Raw genomic sequence first — 16622 nt, forward strand, 5'->3', positions numbered from 1 at the left:
GTAATCGCTATCTCGAAACAACCAATCAGAGGCGGGAGGTGGGTTTTAACTCTGTAAATTACATGAATGTAGCTGCTCATCCTCCTTGCACACCCACACACACACTGGTAAATGACAAGCGATGTTCAAAGTCCATATTTTTCAAGTCTTATTACAATCTAGCAAGTGATAATCAGCTATTGTCAGATAAACTATTTAAGGGTTTATCTGACATTTTCAGCCAGGGACAGGCTGAAAATGGAGGCGTCGAAGGTTGTAACTTCAACATCTCCATCTTGTGGGGAACTTCACATTTAAGGCGAACTGGATCACAGGTAGGAGACACAGAAAACCTGACAAATAATCAACAAACCAGCTCTCATGACATCAATGCTGTGCTGAGAGAGATGAGCGCATCATTGGGTGGACTGAAGGTTGATATGGAGTACGTAAAGAAAGAGAATGAAGGTATGTTAATGAGGACAATCAAAGCTTCCAGAAATCACAAAACTGAAGTGTTTATATTCAAACAGTCCCATTTCAATGTTTTTCATTTTACTCCTGCAACAGCTAAGACTAAAGAACTGGACTTGCTAAAACAACAATACCAAGGTATTTATAAGCCAACATTTAGCATAAGAAGGACATTATACTGTTTATAACTAATATCAATTGTCTGCCTGGTTTTTACTATTTTAGAGCAATTGACAAAAGTTAGAAGTCTTGAGCAGCAGTACCAAGGTATCTATAACTTTAACAATAAATCATTTTATGTAATAAATGACATGAAACATTTTTTTTCAATAAAGGTTTTAGGAAAAGCAAAAAAAAATTATTTAAACAATTTCAAAATCTCAGAATAGACGAGACAACTGTCAGTGATCTCATTGACAATGATCAACTGGATCACTGTCTTCAACTGTGACCCAGTTGAAGACATAAATTTGTCTTCAACTGGTCTCTAAACTCCATAAGACATAACTGCTGCTTTCTCTGTGTCAGCAAAACATGTGGCGTTCTCCGCCTCAGTGTTCACTGGGGGTGCTCAAGGATACATAGGACCATTTAACACAGAAACAGTTCTGGTCTTCAGACATGTTGCTACTAATACTGGAAATGCCTACAACCCAAACACAGGTACAAAGTGTTATGTATTCATCTGTAATGAGTTGCTTTCCTTCCTTCCTAAAAAAGATTGTTTATTTCAACATTGATTTTGTTTAAAATAAATTAAATAATACCTAATTTGGATCAAAAAAGAAACCTCAATAAAGAATAAGAAACATAAACATAATGCCAGTATATAGATCAATGGGAATTAATAAATTCATTAATACAATTTTTTAGCCGAATTAAGCATATTTACTGAAGACTGCGAGAGCATGTGTCAGTTTGTATGACTTTTAATTGAATATTTAATCACGTATATGTTGTCAATAACAATATGTCCTGATCAGGTTGTTTGTTCTAATTGTCCATCCATCCATTTTCTAACACCCTTTCCCTTATTGGGGTTGGGAGGGTTGCTGGTGCCTATCTAGGCGAGAGGCGGGGTCACCCTGGACAGGTTGCCAGTGTGTTGCAGAGCAACACAGAGACAGACAGGACAACAACCATACACACACACACCTCGGGAGAATTTAGAGACACATGACAGTCATGTTTTTGGACTGTGGGAGGAAGCCAGAGTACCAGGAGAGAACCCATGCATGCACAAGGAGAACATGCAAACTTCATGCAGAAAGACCCAGGCTGGGAATCAAACCCAGAACCTTCTTGCTGCAAGGCAACAGCTTTACCAACTGTGCAACAATACTTCAATTGTAAATGTAAATGTTATATTTTAACTTGCTGTAGGCTGAAAATCATAATTAGCATAAATAAATGTGTTTCAAACTATTATATTCCAATAAATAGTTTGAAACTATTATTGAAATTCATCACATTTATGTAATTTCTTTCCATTTGTTTAATTATGGTGGTAAATGGACTATATAGCACTGTTCCAATCATTTTTGACCTCTCAAAGCACTTTACACTAGTTAAAGTCTCACATTGTACTCAGATCAGTAGGCAATGTGAGGTTAAGTGCCTTGCCCTGACATGTGGCAGAAGAAAGCTGGAATTGAACCTACAACCTTCCAATCAAAGGACAGCAACTCTACCCACAGAGCCACCACATGGACCTGAGTTCTGGGGAAAGTACATCCTCTTCTTTTACCAACTTAAGGGACTTTACTGCCACCTCCTGGTGAAGGACATTGTCTCTGATTCCCCATTTCACTTATAACTTCAAGGAAAACCAATCACAAAAAATGTAAACACCAGAATCTTGCTTGTTTTACAAGTTTAATTATTCAAACTTTATTAGCATATGTTCACTAATTATATTTAGTACATTCATCTAGAATTGATTAGATCGTGTAGATAATTTATTTAAATGCATATACAATTGAGCTTTTAAATAAAATCACACAGATGAAAATGCATAAAACTTAACTCTACCTTGAATCATTTCTGTGAATGTGTGATGCAGTGCAAAATTCAAACTTATTCTGACAACAATGAAATATTGTATTGTATCTGATGAATTTGTTTGAGCAGTTTGGATTTAATTAAAAGGCAAATCATTGAAAGGAGTAAATCAAAAGGCCATTTCCCCAAGGCAGAGTGAATAACTGTAAAACAAGAAGAGTTTACTCATCAGGTAAGGCTTCACTGGTGGAACTGGAACTGCGTTTAATCAGTAAAAGAGGTCATTTATATTTGGTGAGCAAGTATTAATGAAGTTTTCACCTCCTTGTTGAGTCACACAGAAGACATAATGAGGAAGCAAAGACAAATTAAACTTTGCTTCCCAATCCTAGTTTATTCGTATACAAAATCAAACTGGATAACACTTTATTTGACAGGTTGTGCATAATATTGACATGAAACTGTCTTAAATGTGACATAACACCTGTTATGAACATGAAAGAATCTTCATGTATATTTATGACTGTTGTCATGAAGTGTCATACGGTAAATAATGACACTTTTAATCGAAAATTGCATTAAAAGTGTGGAAGGAACTGTTACTTCTATTATGTATGTTTTGTACAATATATAATATTCCTGAAAAATATTTAATTAAATAAAATTATTTTTTTTTTCATTTTTTCTACTTTTGTGATGGTAGCCTTCTTGACAATTTTTGTTTGAAGGCTGCAATTATTTAAATGGAAAATCCAATGGTAACATTCTTATCTTAAATTCTTATTATTTTTGACAGTGTACGAAACATGTTGAAATGCTTATTTGAACAATCACAGATGAACAAAAGACTAATGATGAGAAGATCATCACTTTTCATAGATCTGGTGTTCTGACAATCTGTACTGCCTTGTCAGATTTTCCTACCTAGTGCATCTAGATAGCTTTGTCTATTAGCACTAACTTTTGTGGACTGTAATACTTATATTCTGCTAGTACATAATATATTTTTGTTTCTGTAACTTTGAATAATATATCTTATCTCAAGTGAAGGACTTGTATATTTGGGTGCAGTAATAATGATAGGACTTATTGCATGTTTGATTTATGAACCTCTATTCTGGGCAACCCCACCTTATGAAACCTCAGATTTTGTCCATAGGGTCTATTCTTTTGTCTCTGTGTTGGCCCTGTGATAAGCTTGGAACATGTCCAAGTCCATGTCCATGGTGTGTATATACAGTATGTATAAATAAATATATGTAATGAGATAGTATGTCGACTTAGTAATTTTGTATCTGAATTACTATACATGTATAATTGTCCTATGCAGAAAATGCTCATTAAACTTTGCTCTCTATTACAGTCTTTCTTGTTGTATCTAAGCAGGAAGCAAACTGTAAGTGTTATCAGAAAAAAACTTTGAACACAGTGCAAGTTGCTCCAGAAAGTTTGTCCTTTTTAACAGTATCCTGATGACATCCTCTGTGCCATATTTGAAGGAGATTTTATTGAACAGGTTTACTTCATAGTTGTGTATGATACACTAGGTCACATAAAATAATATTCAAGCAGATAACTGGAAGTAGCAAATGGCAACTTTTATTTTCAAACGAGGAACACGCCTTATTCTTTACAGGACCACCTCACATCTCTTGTGCACAGCAAGAGCGCCACCAGTGGTGATTTTTAAAAATATTTCCTTTATCTTCAGATTTACAACCAAACAGCCTCCAACACATAGGAGCATAATCATACCAAAAGTGTCTGACAATCTTAAATCTAGAGGTTCAATTATTTCTGTGTGTGGAACACCACAATAGTAAAGCAGTTTCCATGTCACAAGGAACAGATGTTTAGACATCTCTACTAACAGCACTCTAAGAAGGTGGAAATTGTTTTTCACTTTAAGAAAGTAAAAAGTAAGTTAGCACATCCATTGTAAATCATGGCTTAAATCTTTGGTTTTTTCTATTCACATCAACAGCTCTGGCAGCATGTATTTTACTCAAAAAAAATCTTAATTATCAGCATAAGAACAGCACAAAGATATTCCAAAACTGATGATCAATTACAGTGCATACTTTAAAAAAAAAAGAAAGAAAATAGATCACAGCCATACATGCAGTGATGACAGACTACATTAAATTAAGTGTGTTCAGCTGATGTATTCTCTCACTGAGAGCTTTATGTACTAGTAATAAAATGTATCTCCCTTTGATAGCTGTCATACTTTGTATTATATAAAAATGAACATTAAAAACATAAATTTCAGACAGTTCACTTAAAGGAACTCAAAACGCTGCCCTTGAGCTTTGTAAGCTTTACAATTGGGCCCATTATGTTTGTTTTCTCTCTACTATCTGATCATAAATGAACGGGTTTATTTTGGCAATGACCACTAAAGGTGCTCAAAAAAAAAGGGCACATCCAACCGTATTTTAGGACAGAATATTAACAAAGCCTCTCAGCTTTCAAAGTTTAATAAACAATGATAAATTACAAAAATGTGAGATATACAATCAAAGCTAAGGAGAATCTCTACATAGCATACAACTATGCATATGTAAGATATTTTATTAGTAATTTCTTTCTGCAGGTCTATTTTGTTATAGGAAAGTACTGCAATATTCAAACCCGCGATTTAGCAAGATATGTAAATCAGAGCTGGACCAGACATATTTTGTCTTTACATAATTACACTATTAAAAATATAAACAAAGGCACAATGCAACCTTTTAATGTACTGTAATCTATAAAAGAGCTGCCTGTTTGCTACACTTGCAGTGGAGATGAAGATGGTCCATTCAGGAAAGCAGAGCTGCATCAAACTTTAATGTGGAACTGCAGAAAAACGAAAAAAACAAAAGCAAAAATTTAATTGTTAATGCATGTCACCATGAGAAAAGCCTACTGGGTTTGCTTAAAAAACTTTTTTAAACATTTAAATTACACATTTGTCTCGTGAAGTGAATTTTTTTTTTTTTGCAAAACAAACTTATTTTGCATGTCAGAAATCTTTTCTTAATATTCTAAGGTTTTGTTTGTGACTCAAAGTTTTGCTTGTGATTCTCACATAATTCGTGGGCAGAGACTAAAATCACAATAAAAGATTCCTGATGTGTGCAAATAAAAGTTTATGTTTGACAAATAACTTTTTATGTTCACAAGACAAAAATTAGTTATTTAAATAAAAAAAAGTTTTTTTAAACAAAACGATTTGTTTTTTTAAAAAAGAAATCATTACAATTCCAAATGTTTTGATTACAATTTTATTTTACTTTAACTGAGGTTAGTTTTTTTCCCCCCCATTGAATAATTGGGGGAAAAAAATTAACTTCATACTCTGGTAACCAGACTCTAAACTTACTTAAAGTCTGGGTTGAGTTTTTTTCCCCATCATTAATGACAAACTTTTATTACATTCATTATATCTATCATGGTAATTCAGGGTGAGTTATTTTTAATTCTAAATGAATATTCTTGTTGGACTTTTATTTAAGTGTTATTCTCCTTCAAGATACATTTACCATGGACATATATCCATTATGGAGATGACAGGTTTAGGAGGGGTGATGTGCCCCTATTGCATAATAAATACTAAAGAATGACCGCTATCATTAACGGTACAGGGGAGAAGCTTTTAGTCATCTTGCTTTGCTAGCAAAATCGTTAGCTAGCAGCTAACTAATAGCACAACAACAACAGCCTAATGTCTGTTTGGTAAAAATACTGAATCGATAGATAAGAACAGTTTCTCCTCACCTGGCTGTCTCCTCCCGTTCAGTAGTTCTTCAGAGAAAGGCAGACACAGAGGCCTGTTAGTGTCTGTTGTATTTCATTACCTCTCTGCTTAAACCGCGACTCCGAGCTGAAGCAGAAATGATACTTCAACGTTTTCCGTCTTCTGACAAGTAGCAAGTCTACTTCACTTTATTCACCAAAAACGTTTTTTTATTTCACCAAAAACTGTTCTGTATTCTGGAACGTTCGCTACGTTCAGCCCCAGTTAGCCGCCTTATCTCACTGCGCGAGAGGCAACAGCGTCATGCGTCACGGGCAAAAGGTCAAAGGTAACAAGGTGACCAGAGGGCTTATTATGTTGTACAAAAAATATATAATATAATAATAATAATAATAATAATAATAATAATAATAATAATAATAATAATAATACTTTTAGTACATGTTATGTATCACAAGAGGGCTTAGAAAATAATGCAAAAAATAAAAATAAAAAATTGACCAAATGGGCACTTGGGTTCAAGGAGCAAAAAGGGCAGGTGCTCAAGCACCCCCAGGCCCCCTCCCTCTGCACTGCATGTGCCTGGTAATGTTTGACTGTAACAGTCTTTTATGAGTCAGATAAAGAGACACAAAAGTAGGTCAAATTCCATCAACTCTGTTTCTGTTGTTGTTTTCCACTGTAATTTGTCTTATCACCTGCACGTGTTTCTGACTATTAATTAACAGATCTCTGACTGAGGTCATAAATGCCCTATATAAGTCTTGGATCAATACAGACATTAAAAATGGAGATTAACATGTCTTTCCCATTGCTGCTGCTAATTTGTGCTCTTTCCACTGCTGATTTTCAAGCAGAGTCTGACAATGAAATTATTTCACATTTAAGGCAAAATGGATCAAATGAAGGAGAAGCAGAAAATGCCAAACAAAACCTGTCCACGCAGGACGTCAGTGTTGTGCTGACAGAGATTAGAGCCTCACTGGCTGGACTGAAGGTGGAAGTGAAGTACCTACAGAGAGATAATGAAGGTATGTTTACCTTGAGGAATCACTGCTGGTGTTTACATGGAAACAACATCAAACAACATTAAATTCAATTTCTTGTTCATTTTCTTAATACAAACAGCCAAGGCAAGAGAACTGGATGAGGTTAAGCAACAGCTGAAAGGTATTTAAAGTTAACATTGACCTAATAGACAGAATGTTTTATTTGGTGATAAAGGATGTTGTCATTTGTATATTTTGTTTTGTTTAATAGCACAAGTCACGAAAGCAAGTAAACTGGAGCAAAAGAACCAAGGTATCTACTCCTAAATTGGCAATGTTGCACACGGGAGATCAGAAGAATGTTGCATTGTTAAATGAAAACATAATTGTTGTGTTTGGGTTTTTTGCTTTCACTTTTAGTACAAGATGTAAAGATGACAGAAATGGAGCAACAGAACCAAGGTATTTACTGTACCTATAATGTGGACTCAGAGAAGAAAGAGATTCTTAATTTTCTTAGCACTCTTTTACAATGTGGACAGACAGACAGACAAACACCTAGTTAAAGTTAAAGTCTACCTCCATGCAGACAGAGCCTGCATGACTCAGAGCTATCTAATGACGCATATTGTCAGCCTTGTTTTTCTCATGCCATAGACTCTTCAAAAGAAATCTCTGGTAGCATGTCTTTATATGATACAGTATACAGTGTACTACAGTTCCTAATAGGACAACAAAGTTATTTGATTTTTTTCCCCCTCCAAACAGTTGACAGGGTTTCATTGCACTGAAAATATCTCTTCTGCAATATGTTTTTAACATTTCTTTATTTGTTTTTCACTTTGATTTTGTTGCTTGCATAATTCCAGATCAAGAAGAAGAACTGATCACCATTAAAGCCAGGGCAAAAATCACTGAAAACCAAGTGCATGTTCTGAAGAAGGAAGGAGAAGGTTTGTACATTCAAAAACAGAATCATTTTTTGTTACAATACCATTTATATAGGCCATGACATAGACCTCTTTTATTAAAAAAAAAAAAAAAAAACATTCTCCTTGCCTTCCCTAATGACTAAAAAGTATTGTTGTCCCTTATTGACTCCCATTTCATTTCAAAGAACACAAATATGTTTATAAGATATCAGCAAGTGCTGAAATACAAATAATTTACTGTTTTTCAGTGAAACGAGTGGCTTTCTCAGCATCTTTATTGGACTCGGGTACAAACACTTTTGGACCATTTAACACATTTACAACTCTGGTGTTCAGAAATGTTGTTACAAATATTGGAAATGCCTACAACCGAAACTCAGGTACTGAAACGTATATTTTTTCAATTAATTTTTCATTTTCACTCTTTACAGAAATATTTTGACAAATATATAGCACTAACAAAATGCTCCACAGGGTTTTTTGTTGCACCAGTGAGAGGAGCCTACCACTTTGAGTTCTACATATGTGGACCAGGAAGTCCTTCACATTTTGTATCTGCAGTGTTGGTGAGGAATGGACAGCATATCTTCATTGCCACTGAAACCCAGCCTTCATACCTAGCTACAGCTGGCAATGCAGCCACGTTACTCTTAGAGGTTGGCGATGTTGTGTTTATACGTCAGTGGCAAAATTCAAGGATTTCTGACAGTCAGAATCATCATAACACCTTCAGTGGTCACCTGCTTTTCACCATGTGAGCAGAAAACGGTTATTTTCAACAAGCTTAGTAATATTGCATATTGTGGATGTAAAGCAATAACAAATACTGGAAGTTCTTAGTGAAGTATGTGAAAATCCTCTATATGTAAACGTGTCAACAAAATATCCACAAAAGTACATTAAAACTGTTTATTGCATCAACATCTCTTCTACAACAATATTTAGGTATAAATGTCTGTTGATTCATTTGTCATAGTACAAAGAGTTTTCTTAAACCTCCTTTACAATGTTCTTTCCCACCATTTCAGTTCAACATCCCAGAATCTCATTTGAAGTGCTTTTGACATGAATAACCTGCACTAGATTTGATCCTGCAAAATGTTTGCAAGTGAATCCAAAAAGTAAATCTCTAAAATCAGAATGTTCCAGCTCAAGATTGGTCAAGATTTTGCTTTTTGCTGTTCCATGAAGTGTTTTGGGTGATGCCTTTAAATTTGGCCGTACTGCTGCATCATCTTCATATCTTGATGTGTTAAAAAAACATATGTATGTGTGTTTTTGACAGAATGATCTAAGTGTAATATTGTTTTATTGAAATAAATATGTGGAAAGCCATCTTCAGCTCATCTTACAATGTGTACTTTTTCTGTTTGGGTATAAATATGTGTAAGCAGTAGTGCTGTGATGCAGGGCAAATTTAAAACTCATTCTGACCATAAAGTAATGGATGATACGGTACCTGATAAATTTGATACAGCAGTTTGGACTCAATTAAATGGTCAATGAGAGAAAGAAGTCAACCAAAAGGCACTTTTCCCACAGCAGCATAAAGAAATTTGAAAACGGAAAATCCACTCACTGCTTTAGTGATGGAGTTTGAACCACATTTAGTCAGTAATTGAGGTCACTGATATTTGTTGATTAAAAGCTATTGATGTATTCATTTCCTTATCAATCACACAGACAATATATTGAGGAAGCAAATGCAAGTTAGACTTTGCTCCCTAATCCTGGTTTATTCATTTACAATAAGAAATCAAACTCTTATCAGAAACATAAGCTGCTTGTTAATCAACATCAATATATGTATAATCTATATAACATGTATTATCCCTCCAAAACACTTTTTAAAATGTTTAATTATTCTATGTTTAGAAGATGGTGTCTAGCTTGTCAATTTGTGTTTGATGGTTGGAAGCTCAAATTTTAAATGACAAATCCAAAGATAAAATTATCTTCTAGAGTGGAAAAAAACCCATCTTGTAATGATTACCTAGCTAATCACAGATACAAAAACTATATTTAAGACGTAAGCTAGCTTCTCAGCCTGAAACGTGAACTGCGAAGCCTTAAGGCTCGAGAAAAGAGAAGATGCTTCTATTTCTTTTGCTAGTCTGTTCTTTTTCAACAGTTCAGCTTCAAGGACAGCCTGATCCTAAAGGTGTTGAGCATTTAAACCAACTTGACTCACCAGGAACTGTCGTTACCCACCAGCAAGTCTGTTCAAATGACATCCATGCTGTTCTAAGAGAGGTGAGTGCTTCAGTGGCAGGACTGAAGGTGGGCATGGAGTACTTACAAAAAGAAAATGAAGGTATGATAATTCATTTTTAAAACCTGACTTTACCAAACCAATAAACTTGAACCAATGAACAACTATTTGTTCTATTTTAGCCCAAGCAACAAAGACAAGAGAACTGGAACAATTGTACTAAGGTACTTTATGCATGGTGCAAATTCACAAGAGAATTTATATTGTTTCTTATCTTACATGGGGGCGTGTATTTAAATAAGCAGCCATGTAAGTCTGTTTATTTAAATAGTGTTTGGCCAGGAAATGGACTTTGAAAATGGTTTTACTCACCCAAGCTTCTGTTCTTAACTGTGTTCTGTGTTTTTTTCTTTTTTCAGCACAGTCGGCTAAGGTTAAAGAACTGGAGCGACAAAAGTCAGAACTCTTCCAACAATACCAAGGTATATAAGTTGTCTTTTTTAGCAACACTGAACAATAAAGATACAAACTTTAATATGTATTTTATGATACATTTTAGTGGTGGAATGCAATTAAAATATCCAGACTTTGAAATTGATTCATTTATTTAACAAATTTGAATTTGGACTAATAAGAAAAATCTTTGAATTCAGATGAACTTTGGTTGATAACTATGATTAAGTGGACGAATATGATTTGAATGATGATGTACGACAGTTTCTACCTTCATTCAGTGGAAATTTGAATGTTGTGGTTTTGTTTTCAGCCAAACAGTTACAGTCATACCACAAGTAAACCAGTAACTTTGCACAACATACTGTAGCAATGCTAGAAATAAGTTTGATATTTCTGTATATTTTACAAAAGAGGGTTATTGCCACGTAGATTTATAGTGCCAGAAGTCTTCATCCCTTCTGTGTCACTTCAATTCTCACAGTACGCAGTTCAAAAGGACACTGAGGAACAAGACAGAGTGTGGGGATGTGGCTGGTAGGTACTTTTTTTCTGAGTTTTTGGAGATTTTCATAACAACATGTGAAAGTACAACGAGTTAAAGCTCACATGTGACTTCAGCACACATGGTAAACATGAGGTCAAAGTGAAACTAGGTTATTCCTGTGATCAGTAATTTATTTTTCATCCATTAGAAGTACAAAAAACAAAATTAAGACAATTGTGGCATATGACATGTAGGAAAATATTTACACAAAATTATGGTTGATCGCTACCAACATACATGAGACGGACATTGCTGTATTTGCTAAAACTAAGACCACATTTACACTTAAGTTCCAGAAGTTACAAAATAGATTCACTCAAAACGATCATAACCCTTAGAATTATGTTTGATAAGAAAGCTTGAATTTGTTTTTGCCCATTTGAAAATATAGTTTTCTGAAAAGATATTTTGACATGAGAACAAATTTACTAACATTTTGTCTTGTTTTTTATTGTAGTTTTTGCATGATAAGATATTGTGTCTTTTTTTTGTCTGTTTTAGCACAAGAGGCTAAGCTGAAGGAGTTAGAATCGCAAAAGATTGAGTTGGACAAGCTAAAGCTGGAGTACCAAGGTAGCTTAGTTATAATTATTTTAGTGTCCAAATCAAATATTAAAAACAAAGAGGTAAAGAAAGCTTTTCTTCCATCTTTACAATATCTAAGCTATTTTTCATTTGGTGTACCAGGGTAAAGTTTTTCATTTTAATTGTGGTGCTGGTAAATTTTCCATAAAACAACATTACTTGCAGTAAATTCACTGATTTATTTCTCAGTACCTTTTATCATAGAGGGGGTGTGGCGGTTCCCCAGTCCAGAGTGGGGCCCAGGAGGGAGGAAGAGTTTCAATTTGTTTTAACGTTTGATTACATCTGGAGAAAGTGGGCCCTCTCTTGTTGAGTAAGTTGTATGTAGAATAATAAAGAGGTGTGTTTGTCCTCCAGTAAATTATATAGTGGGCTTGCCCAGTCATTATTTCACTCATGGTTTTGCTGGTATTTTCTCCAAGTGTTTTCTGGGTAAAATACACTAACAAAGTATAGAAATATAGTATCAATAAACCATGGTTTTATCTAAATGTTTATTATCAAGCAACATCAAGATAAAAGTTTGTTCTCTTCAATTCTTCAGTCAATGAGAGGGAGATGGAGGTCCAGAAGAAAGATTCTGTTAATATAGATGTTGTTTATATAGAAAATACATTAACTTTCACTATTCACCAAAACAGCTAAGGTGCTACAACTTGAGTTCCAGAAGGAGGAGATGGAGAAGCTGAAACAACAGCAACAAGGTATGAAAGAAAGAAAAAAATATAGAAGTAAAACATTGAAAATTTAAGTTTTTAATTATTTTAGATTTTTATATTGAATAATTAAAAAAATGTTTTAACAATGCAAACAGATGTTTCAAAACAACTGTACTATGTGTTCATAGTTTACTATTGTTGTACTGTCTAAGTTAAACTCTATTGAGGTTTATTGTAAAATCAGTTATCCACAAATAGGAAATAATATTTAGAGCTACATATGCCTTGACAATTTACAAAACAGCTAAAAATAACCAAATGTGTGTCTGTAAAGCTGCACTGACAGTGGATAAAAATTAATTGTTGGCAGTCATAAAAGAAATTACAACAGATCACTTTTCTAGTGAATCTTATATTTTTTATTCAAGAAACAATTTAAATAATAAAATATTCATCCATATTGATGCTTTGAACGTTCTGTGTTCAAATACTGGCTATGTCTCCCACAGTCCAAAAAAAAGACGAAGAAAAAGACAGAAAGCTGTTTACCCATCCATTCAAATGGATGAAAGTTGAAAAATATAGCTTCAATAAGCAATGGTTTTATCTAAATGTTTATTATCAAACAACATCACAGTAAAAGTTTGTTCTCTTCAATTCTTCAGTCAAGGACAGAGAGATGGAGGTCCAGAAGAAAGAGCTGGACAATATAAAACAACAGCACCAAGGTAGATAATGATAGACTGACTTATCATCTTTGAGTCACCTACCAATTTCTCTCATCTCAAACTGAATCAGATTGAACAACTAAAACCTATTAAACATTGTATGGGTTTCAGCTAATATAATAATTTTATAAAATTATGACAACGATGATTCAGTGATCATTATGACTCTTATTTATATGATTTCAGCTCAGGCAGAGGAACTAATCAGTGTTAAAGTCAAGGTAAACAACACAGGAAACGAAGTGGAGATTCTGAGGAAAGAAGGAGAAGGTTTGTGAAATTAAAAATAAATTCACTATTACAGCAGCTGGAAACCATCCCGACTACATATAAAGTTGTAATTTTAATTTGCTGCTCGAGTCAAGCTTGTGGTAGCCAAAGCAACTTTTAAGTTGTACTGATTTGTAGTTGAATGGATTTTTCTCTTTCCCACTTGTGATGAGCCTCACAGCCCAGCAGAGTCATTTTAAAGAAGAACATAAGGGTAGTGCCATTTGCTGAAAGTGTTTGCACACTTTTAATACACCTTCTTCTTATCTTTCCTGCTGACTAAAAAGTATTGTTGTGCCTTATTGACTCCCATTTCATTTCAAAGAATACAAATACATTTATAAGACATCAGTAAGTGCTGTAATACAAATAATTTACTGTCTTTCAGTGAGTCGAGTGGCTTTCTCAGCTTCCTTAATGGACTCAGGTAGTGGACACGTTGGACCATTTAACGCACAGACGAATCTGGTCTTCAGGCGTGTCATTGCAAACATCGGAAATGCCTACAACCCAAACACAGGTGCCAGAATTTTTACATTATGATTGATATTATTTATGGAAACTATAAAATTGACTAAAACATAAAAACGTGTTCCCCAGGGTTTTTTATTGCACCAGTGAGAGGAGTCTACCACTTTGAGATCTTTATCTTTGGACATGGACATGCTTCACATGGATCAGGTGCTCTGCTGTTCAGAAATGGAGAACGAATCATTGTTGGATATGAACATCAGGCTTCTCACAGTGTTAGTGGTGGTAATAGTGTCACTTTGCAGTTAGAGGTAGGAGACGTTGTGTTTTTGCGTCAGTGGCAAAACTCAAGGATTTATGACGACCAAAATCATCACACAACCTTCAGTGGTCATCTGCTTTTCCCCATGTGAGGATCAAGGAGTCCAGATATTCTTCAAGAAGAAAACTTTGCATCATCATGACATCATGTCTGATATGAATCCATACTTTAAGATAGATAAAAATAATTTTTTACATTGTCAGAGGTCTATTTAGATTTTCTGTTCCCAGGTATTATTACACCAAACCAATCCTCAGCAGCCATGATTGTTGGATATGGAATCTTGACAAAAGTTCAGCCTGGAAGACTCTATAGTCGCACCTGCCTCATCAATCAGCGCCTCCCTCTCTGCAACCTGGACCTATCGGCGTCAGTCCAAGCCTCACTCCAGCCAATCATCGTTCGGGCTCCAGTTCAAAAGGACCTTCACCCATGGCCTCCTCTGCTCACCAGCTGCGATCAACCCACCTCCGCCCCATCTCCACCTTCTGCTCCCGGCTCTCAGGCCTCATCTTCCTCCGACCGCCGCCACCAGTACAGGCCCTGGGAGGCCTACATTCCTATGCTGCATCAGGAATGTTCATTGAGCTTATCGAAGTCCAGATCGATGTCCCCGGCCGGGGCCTGAACGCCAAAGGACTTTGTTTATTTCTATGTTCATTTTGTCATTAAACTCTTTTAATCGCTTTCTTTCTCCGTCTGAGTCTCTCCAGATTGAAATTTTGTTTTCTGTTTTATTTTAAGTGTTTATTTTAATAACATAAGAAAAAACAAACCAATAATACACTTCCACGTTTTTAAAGCAAATTCTTTACCAGAAGAAATTTTGATTTGTTTTAATAGAATCTTTAGTGTTTAGCAACTGTTTATTTTAAAAGTAAAAATAAAGTCTCTTTGATTGAAACATACTTTAGTCTTTTTTCAATATCGAAGCCTAATAGTGTTGGTAATAGTTTTAAATATATCATGAAGCTTATCTTAAATCTTCAGAGTCAAAAGATGAGACTTGATGAGCCCCTGTCTGTGGATTTGACACCAGGTAGATTCGTGTCCAACTGCTGTGTGATCTACTGTAATCTGCCTCAGGACAGCTAACTTGGCCTTCTGTTTTTTTTTGAGTTCATACTGACATTCCTTATGTATTAAACCAGTCACTGGTTGTCATGTAAGCCGATGATTCAACAATGTTCTATTCTGATTCACATGCCATCAACAGTACTGGAGAACGAGATCAGTTTACCTGTGAAATAGGTTAATGATAATATTATGTCTTTAAATAACAAAACCAGATCCAAGTTATTTGATTACACAATAATTCACAGTTTATCCTTACTCTGAAGACAAGGATATCAGTTCAAAATCCACAGGAAGGTGACCAGTGACGAAGGAACAGGTACCACTGACCGCTCATATGTGATTGAGATGCTAACAAACAGTAGCACGGTTTCACTCTGCTTGCAGGGAATTAACAGTAATCTAATTACTTTTTTTCTGGAATTGTAGTCACTTACTTTACTCGTTACTTGAAAAAAGTAAATAAATTACAGCAATGCGTTACTGCCCATCACTGGCCATGAAAGCACTAAGACCCACCTCCTGCCTCTGATTGGTTGTTATTAGTTAGCACTGGTAGAAATATTATCTGGGTCATTCCATACTATCACAACGTAGTGACAGCTTTAACAAATATGTAAAACATACATTTATTTTTTATAAAAGTTACTTACTGGATATGTATAGAACCACCCACCACTAGTTCCACTGAAATGTGTTCAGTACCATGACCAATTGAATATATTAATCATGAATGCAACAATGGATCATTAATATTCAAGTAATAAGAATGACTTTGTTCAAAAATCAGTTGCTTCCAGCTTTCATTTCTTTCAACAAAATCAAATGTTTATAAAACTTGAGATTTTGTTAAATGTTTAGCTAAGAGAAGAGTGTGCCAGTAATATAATGTTTATGACCAAAGGTTATGCCTTTTGATTGGTCGAACCCACAGAACATCTGTTATCTGCATGACCTTCATACAAAAGATGTAGCTAATTATTACTCAGCTGCTCTGAATATTTAAGGCTCGGACCATCACAGAAACCACAAAGGCAACCTGCAAAATATGATGTTGATGTGGCGGGAGCAGTGTGTTAAGAATTGGAAACTTAAATTCAAAGGCACTATTTTAACAAAGATAAAATTGGTTGCAATGACTACTAAAAAGTTACCTTTAAGGCACACAGACCCGCTACAGATGA

The 16622-nt window shown here is 34.9% G+C and overlaps 1 protein-coding gene across 1 annotated transcript; it reads left to right on the forward strand.

The window, feature by feature from the left end:
* The first annotated feature begins 386 nt into the window (after positions 1-386).
* On the forward strand, positions 387-8875 carry LOC145552117 (uncharacterized). Its single transcript, XM_081608514.1, has 8 exons — positions 387-447; positions 982-1116; positions 7054-7227; positions 7325-7366; positions 7457-7498; positions 8055-8138; positions 8366-8497; positions 8592-8875. Exons 1-8 carry the CDS (start codon positions 387-389, stop codon positions 8873-8875), a joined length of 954 nt encoding a protein of 317 aa, XP_081464640.1.
* Positions 8876-16622: the final 7747 nt, after the last annotated feature.

This window comes from Poecilia reticulata, chromosome 7 (genome assembly GCF_904066995.2).
Source record: "Poecilia reticulata chromosome 7, P_reticulata-male-v2, whole genome shotgun sequence".
NCBI classification, from domain to species: domain Eukaryota; kingdom Metazoa; phylum Chordata; class Actinopteri; order Cyprinodontiformes; family Poeciliidae; genus Poecilia; species Poecilia reticulata.

Coding starts and splice junctions, on each gene's coding strand:
- LOC145552117 (XM_081608514.1), top strand. CDS start 387: ATGAGCGCATCATTGGGTGGACTGAAGGTTGATATGGAGTACGTAAAG. Junction 448..981: donor CGTAAAGAAAGAGAATGAAG/GTATGTTAATGA, acceptor TCTCTGTGTCAG/CAAAACATGTGGCGTTCTCC. Junction 7,367..7,456: donor GGTTAAGCAACAGCTGAAAG/GTATTTAAAGTT, acceptor TTTGTTTAATAG/CACAAGTCACGAAAGCAAGT.